At 56.1% G+C, this 7,329-nt stretch overlaps 1 protein-coding gene across 1 annotated transcript in view; it reads left to right on the top strand.

The window, feature by feature from the left end:
* The first annotated feature begins 459 nt into the window (after nucleotides 1-459).
* TRABD2B (TraB domain containing 2B) overlaps nucleotides 460-7,329 on the top strand; it is a 267,203-nt gene continuing 260,333 nt past the window's right edge. The window contains exons 1-2 of the mRNA XM_004699446.2: nucleotides 460-561; nucleotides 2,690-3,250. Coding sequence (XP_004699503.1) covers nucleotides 460-561; nucleotides 2,690-3,250 — 663 coding nt within the window. The remainder of the gene's footprint in view (nucleotides 562-2,689; nucleotides 3,251-7,329) is intronic.

Below are 7,329 nucleotides of genomic sequence, written 5' to 3' on the forward strand. Positions count from 1 at the left end.
TCCCACTGCGCGCCCCCTGGAGCGCCAAGCACCCCTGGGACTTTTGCGCGCCCCGAGTCCCCAGCATAGCCCCGGAACCCCGCGCACCTCCGGACCTCGGTACTGGCCCAGGCGTCCCGCGCTCCCCTGGACGCCGACACAGCTCCTGGACCCCGCGCGCCCTGGGAACTCTGGGACCCCCGAGTGCTCTGGGAACCCCAGGGCCGGGCCAAGGGGGCTGCGTGCCCTGGGGAGGGGGCCCCGCCCCAGAGGGTCCCCCACTTCCTACAGACGGAGCCCCGCCCCTTAGGGACCCCCAGGTCCGACCAGGACATCCAGCCACGCCCCGGAGGGCTCCCAGCATCCAGTGGCTGGAGCCCCCGCGCTCTTGAGAAAGCTCCGTGCCCAGCTGGGGGCTCTCCGCCCCGTGGAGGGGGCGCCGCCCAAGAGGGTTCCCCGCGCCCCGCGGGTCCCGGCAGGATGCACGCCGCCCTGGCGGGGCCGCTGCTCGCCGCCCTCCTGGCCACCGCCCGCGCCCGCCCGCAGCCCCCGGACGGAGGACAGTGCCGGCCGCCCGGATCGGTGAGCGAGCGCCTGCCCAGCCGCGTTCTCGCCCGCCCGGGGAACTTCAGTCCCTTGGGGACGATGATGGGGTCTTGCCTTCTGCACCCACTTCATCCTGCCCGCTCCACCTCTGCTGAGCGGGCGCAGCCTCGGGGCGCCCTTCCCTGCCGGCTCCTGCTCGGTCCCCGCGAGCCGAGATGGGGCGCTCCTCTCTCCGGTCCTCCACACTCTGACGCTCGCTGGCCCGCTCTTCTCAGGATTCTCCTGACCCTGGGGACATTTCTCCTTTCCCTGACACCTTTGCCCGCCCTTCTTTCGCCCTGCTTTAGCCTTCCGAGCTCGGCTCCTTTCGGACTACCATCCCCAGCTCTCTCCCCTCGGACTTCGATCAGACCCTTTCCCTCATTCACACACCGGCTGGCTCCCAGGCTTCGCTCTCAGTCACCCTGCCCGCCCACTTTGACCCCAGGCAAACTTTCTACCTAGTGCTGATCCCCTCTCCAGCCCAGGCCCCTGCCTGCTCCCGCTTTCCCAAGCGCTCTTGTGCGGAAAGGGGGACCATTCCAGAGAAGAGCGCAAGGCAGGGCTTGCTGGCTTAATATTTCCTTGAGGGCCCAATAATCACTTCTCCTAATTTTTCTTCCTAAACAAGGACTTCCGTAATTTGCTCTTGTTCTCCTGCCCCCTCCATTAGTACCCCACCCTCACAAGTGTTAACTGCTATGTGAAAATAACCCAAGATTGGCTGTTGGGAGAGAGTCCTCCCACTCTGCTACCAGCGGGGAGTTCTTGACTTGACCTTGGGCAAGGTGCACCTTCACGCCCTGCCCTGCCCTGCCCTGGCCTGCCTGCAACTGGAACTGGTTGACTGGCTAGGCTCTAATTCCAAGACACTGGGTCTTAGAATTCTGGGGTTGTCAGTAAAGTACAGTTCGCACCTCCCTCCCAAATCACTCACCCAAACGTGAACCTTTAATTTGTGCTACAATAGGGGTGAGGTGTGTGTGTGTGTGTGTGTGTCTGTGTATGAGGATCTAAAACTTGCAAGTGGGCAGTGAGCAGTCCAGGGATAGTTCTTTTTTTGCGGGGTGGGTCACTTTTCCTGAGAGAAATGATCATCCCCTCCTCATGCTCCTTGACCCTGCCCCTAAATGAAGGCCCCTCTGTACGCCTCTAATAGTGCTAATACTTCTACTTCCCCTTCCCCCTCTTCCACATCCCTCCACCCCCTTCTTCTCTCTCCCTCTCTCCCAATTAGTCTGATGTTATTAGGTCACAGAAGATGACAGAATTGGGCTTGAAGACGAGATACACCTTTAAGGAAGGAAACTGGAAAGTGTGGGGACTCTGCACATTTCTTAGGATGAATTCCATGGCACCCTCCCCACCAGAACCAGGGCTATTCCGGGCTCATGCCCTTTCTCATCTGTGATCTCAGCAGGTCCAACAGAGGAGCTGACACTCCAGCCCTCCCCTCCCCAAAGAAAACCGTAGCCACCCTGGTGCATCGGAAGTAGCTGTTAAATAGGTGTGCTATTTTTAATAGGTGCTCTACTTTCAAGGTGCTCTTGGCGTGTATCTCGGAATGGTTGGATTGTAAAGTTCTATGACTTCCTTCCTTCTTTCCAGAGCAGGACTCTTGGTCTCTCTCTCCTCCCACTCCCCACAACACACCACCCACCCCGGAAGGAAGGTTTGACTTGGCCAACCATGCATGTTCTCCGGTGGTGTGGCAGTCCTTGGCACTTGTGCGACTGCTAATCATAACGACCGCTTCCCCATCATGGTTCACTTCTTCTGGGTCGGCACTGCACTCTGGGTGGGATGGACTCCTCTGGTGCCTTTGAATCCTCACAGCCACCCCTGAGATAGCTGCTGTCATGCCCGTCCCCGTTTTACACAGGGGGACACTGAGTCTATAGGATGAGAAATGGTTTGCTCAAGATCACATATATAGCAAAGACAGGGCCCTGTTGGGATTTGCATATGGGTCTTCCTGGTTCCCAAACCTGAGTCCCTTACCACAGCCCAGTGTAGTTCTATATCTGCCACCCTCACTCCTCCCTTGGCAGCCCTCCGTGCCAACTTCGGCTCTTCTCAGCTGCCTTGCCCTTCACTGTCTGCCTTCTCTCTTCTTCCCCTGCAGCAGAGGGACCTGAACTCCTTCCTGTGGACTATTCGGCGCGACCCTCCAGCGTACCTGTTTGGTACCATCCATGTCCCATACACCCGCGTGTGGGACTTTATCCCAGACAACTCCAAGGCGGCCTTTCAGGCCAGCGCCAGGGTCTACTTCGAGCTGGATCTGACGGATCCCTACACCATCTCGGCGCTGGCCAGCTGCCAGCTGCTGCCCCACGGGGAGAACCTGCAGGACGTGCTGCCCCGGGAGCTGTACTGGCGCCTGAAGCGCCACCTGGACTACGTGAAACTGATGATGCCCTCGTGGATGACGCCCGCACAGCGGGGCAAGGGGCTGTATGCGGACTATTTGTTCAACGCCATCGCGGGCAACTGGGAGCGCAAGAGGCCTGTGTGGGTGATGCTCATGGTGAACTCGCTCACGGAGACGGACGTGCGCTCCCGCGGTGTGCCTGTGCTGGACCTCTACCTGGCGCAGCAGGCCGAGAAGATGAAGAAGAGCACCGGGGCGGTGGAGCGAGTGGAGGAGCAGTGTCACCCCCTCAATGGGCTCAACTTCTCCCAGGTAGGCACGGGGCACCCGTGCTCCCAACGCTGGGTAGCCCCTGTGCGCCGTGGCCTCTTCTCTGATGATCCACTCTATGAGCAACCAGAGCTGGTCCTTTCACTGTCAGGAGAGGTCATTTGGGGACGGGGCATTTCTCCAGCTGCTCTGCGGTGGGGGTGCTGGGGACTGGGTGTGCACCAGAACTGAGGGGAACTGCTTCTACCGGTGTGATGGCACCTGTGGGGAAAATACACTCCCCACCTGCTGTGCTTGCCTGAGCAGAAGGATGATCAGAAACAAAAAAAGCAGCAGATGATCAGAAACAAAAAAAGGGAGCTGCTGGTCAGTGCTCGGCTTCCCGGAGACAGATCTCTGGTGTTGGCAGAGCAGGGGCTTGTCTTTGAGGCGATGGTGGAGGCGCACACAGCACTATGCATCCGAAGCTAGCACAGAGGGCCACAAGACACTGATGACATTGCCGGGGAAGGGTCCTGGTCCTGGTGTGTGTGGAGGCCTGGGTTGCGCTTTGAGCTTAAGCACTGCTGGATTCCCAGGCCTTTGCAAAACAAAGTCCCTGGGCGGAGCCAATGACTCACACTCCATGACTAACCTACAGGTTGGGAGTTCAAATCTCTGTAGCTGCACCGTGGAAGAAAGGCGTGGCAAGCTGTTCCTGTAACGATTACAGCCCCGCAGAGCAGCTCTACTCTGTAACGCACTGGGCTGCCACGGATGGGACTCACCTCCACTCACAGGCCCAGCCTGTTGCTGTTTGCTGTGTTGGCAAAGCTCTAGGTGCCCAGAGTTTGGGTGGCATAGTGGTTAAGCACTGGGTTCCTTATGGCAAGGTCAGCCACGCAAAACCACCAGCTACTCCTCGGGAGAAAGATGAGGTTTTTCACTCCCATAATGAGTTACAGTCTCAGAAACCCTTGACAAGGGCAATTTGACCTTGCCCTGTGATGTTGGAGTGGTTATACATTGGGCTGTGAACCACAAGGTCAGCAGTTTGAAATCACTAGCTGCTCCTTGGGAGAAAGAAGGAGCTTCCGACTCCCATAAAGGAGTTAGTCTCAGAAGCACACAGGGGGCAGTTCTACCCTGCCCCATAGGGGTATCATGAGTCTGCATGGACTTGATGGCAGTGAGGTGGTTTGGTTTGGGGTTATGGGGTCTAGGAGTAGGAATGGACTTGCTGGCAGCGCGTGAAAGGTGACCTTCACACTGCCCCCTCGAGCAGGAGAGAGTCAGGCAAGGATCGCCTGGGGGTTCATAATTTCAGAACAATGTGCTGGGCGCAAAGGTTGACAGTTCTGATTTCTGAACCTGAGGAGTGGGGCCAGGGAGAAAGGCAGGGCTTAGGAGGTGTAGAAGCTCATGGCCCTCTTAGGCAGAGGTCATTGACAACTCACTGGCCCCCGATGCCTGTCTCAGGATCTGGGAACCACGAGCTCCCATCTGTGCCCTGAGAACAAGCCTGTCAACCTGGGGGTGGGAGGGCCCGCACCCTGGGCCAGGTGCTCCTACAAGGAGGCTGCAGGACAATACTTGGGTGCATGCCTCTAGTGAGATGTGGGTCTGGACACACGCGCCCCCAGTGAAGAGCTTGCCCCATAAATTGGCTGGGCCAGAAACCCTAGCACTAGGCACCAGACTTGCTCGCTGCTCCAGAGACGTTGCAAGCTTTTCACCAGGGAAACAGCAGCAGAAGCCGACCCCCCTTTGGAGCGCTCTGGCCTTTGTTTTTCCAGGGGAAATGCAATATTGTCCCCGGGGAGGTAAGAAGGCAGATTGATTTGCCGGCCAAATGAAAGAACGGTTTGTCCGTTCTCCTGCTGGCTCTCCCATAATTGTGGAGTCCTTACCCAGAGGACCCCGGTGGCAGGAATATTGGGGCAGTTAGTCACGCCCCGCAGGGTTCTGACTACGCCTGACTCCGTCTCCACAGGGGGAAATCCTGTGTATTCTCTGGCCCAGCACTGAGCCCTCTGAACCGACCGGCCTTCTCCCTCTGAAGTGACTTTTCCCTTGCCAGGCTCAGGAGCTGATATTGTGTGTGTGTGTGTGTGTGTGTGTGTGTGTGTGTGTGTTGGGGCGGGTGGAGGGGGCCCCTCAACGCCCATCTCATTTTGGAGGGAGATTTGTGGGAGGCCTCTCTGTCCAGCAGCCTAGATATCTTTTTCAGGTTAGGGAGGTGGGGGAATCCACCATCACTTTCAACACCCTCTTTGTACCACAAAGGGACCGGATTAGGGCTGCAGGGAGCGAACAGACCCTCTGGTTAAACAGCCCCTGGCTTTAATCCGACTCCTTTAAAACAACACAGCTCTCTTCGGGGTCTGGAAACAGTGCTGTTCAACCAAATGACGGCTTGGGGAGGCTGAAAACATTTGCCGGAAACTGTGTGAAGCTGTGTTTTAGGGAAAAAGTTCCCGAGAGCTATCCATCGGCCGCCAAGGAGCCGTTGACAGTGTCCAAGGCTCACGTCTGGAGATCAAACGGGCTGTAATCTCTGGTTTGTAAAATCCTGCCCACCCAGTCCCCAGCCTGTGCCCTGCTTAAGCTTGTTCTTGGCTCCAGCTTCTCTGAAGGGCGGCAGGAAGCAGGTCCCAAACAAAAGGCAACAGGATTCCATTGGGTGCCCTAATCTACACAGCCTTCCCTACCTACCACAGGGTCTGTCCCAGCTGACTGCCCTGTCATCATTTTGGAGCAAGGCGAGGAAACCCCCCTCTTGGGGAGCCCAGGGCTGACCAGGAAGGCTGAATGAGGTCCAGGCACCTGCATGGACGGGGCTGTGAGGGATTCCAAACCCCGAGTCCGAGCAGCAATAGCCGTCGCAGTGAAATGGTGTGCGCGCACGTGCACTGCTTGATAGGAACATCTGTGATGCATTATAGTACTGAAATATCTGTTAAGTGCATCCGATTTTTATTTTTCTCTCCTCTCGGCATTATTGTTATTGCAAAATGTTTGGAGTGTGTGTGTGTGTGTGTGTGTGTGTGTGTGTGTGTGTGTAAGGGGGGGGGGTGAACCGTACACAGTGATTTTAAGAGGGAAGCCTGAGATTTTAGTTTTAATTGGAGTGTTTTAAAAATTTGTATAGTGTTGCCTTGTGAAGTAGAGAAAGTTCAAGTGTTGGGCCTCCGAGAACCAGAGGAACCTCCAGAGCTGAAAGAGGAGCTAACTTCCAGCCTTGCCTAGTTTCGGAGATTGGATGTCATGGTAGATTTGGGTCTCTAATTTCAAAACAAACTGAGGGTGTTGGGCCCGATAACACCACGCGTTTTCTCTGTGACCTTGGGCAAGTCACTTCCCGTCTGTGGCTCTTGTGGCCCCTGCCTGTGAAATGAGACACCAGGATTAGGTCATCTTTCAACCTCCTTGTAGCCCGGGCATTCCGCATGATGGCTGTAATCATTTCCATGTGCCAGGTACCCTGAGGAGGCTTCAGGGCCTTTGTCACTCCCCTGAATTCTTGCAACAACCTTTGGACTTTGTAAGGTGCACACTCTGAAAGGGTGCAGGACCTGCCCAAGGTCACACGGTTAATAAGGAACAGCACCACTCTGCTGGACTCTGATGGAAGGATGTGCTTTTCCCGGCACCCTTTGCTGTTTCTCTTGCTTCCTCCTGGCTAGAAATTCAGTCTCCTCCTGTAATTCTTTCTTAGTCCTGTCTTCCTTATTGTTCTCCCTTTAGAACATGGTATCCACAATTTTATTTTTTGGAGAAACCTTACTTGTAGAGAAATTATTTCCTTTGGCTGTGCAGTTGGGATGGAGACTGCGGGTGCTCAGCATAGTGGTCCAAGAGCGAGGAGAGCTGCTTCTAGGTGTCAGTTTCAGCCTTGGGCCTAAAACCCCCAGCTTGTATGTTACCTGGGGCAAGGCTCCTTGACCCTCATTGATTACAGGGGAAACTTTGAGTTGCCAGCTTCTCAAAGTTGAGCTGATTGTGTGAGGACTTGTGGGAGATTGTGGATAAGGTAAAATAACCTCCTGGATGTACGAGCGGGTACCCCCCCAAAACTGGAAAAAAGCTCCACTAGGTGGAGCTTTCATAGTAGTACGTGTATGCGCACACTCACGCACGCA

This window comes from Echinops telfairi, unplaced genomic scaffold, assembly GCF_000313985.2.
Source record: "Echinops telfairi isolate 266 unplaced genomic scaffold, ASM31398v2 ScPeMD7_443;HRSCAF=831, whole genome shotgun sequence".
NCBI lineage: Eukaryota > Metazoa > Chordata > Mammalia > Afrosoricida > Tenrecidae > Echinops > Echinops telfairi.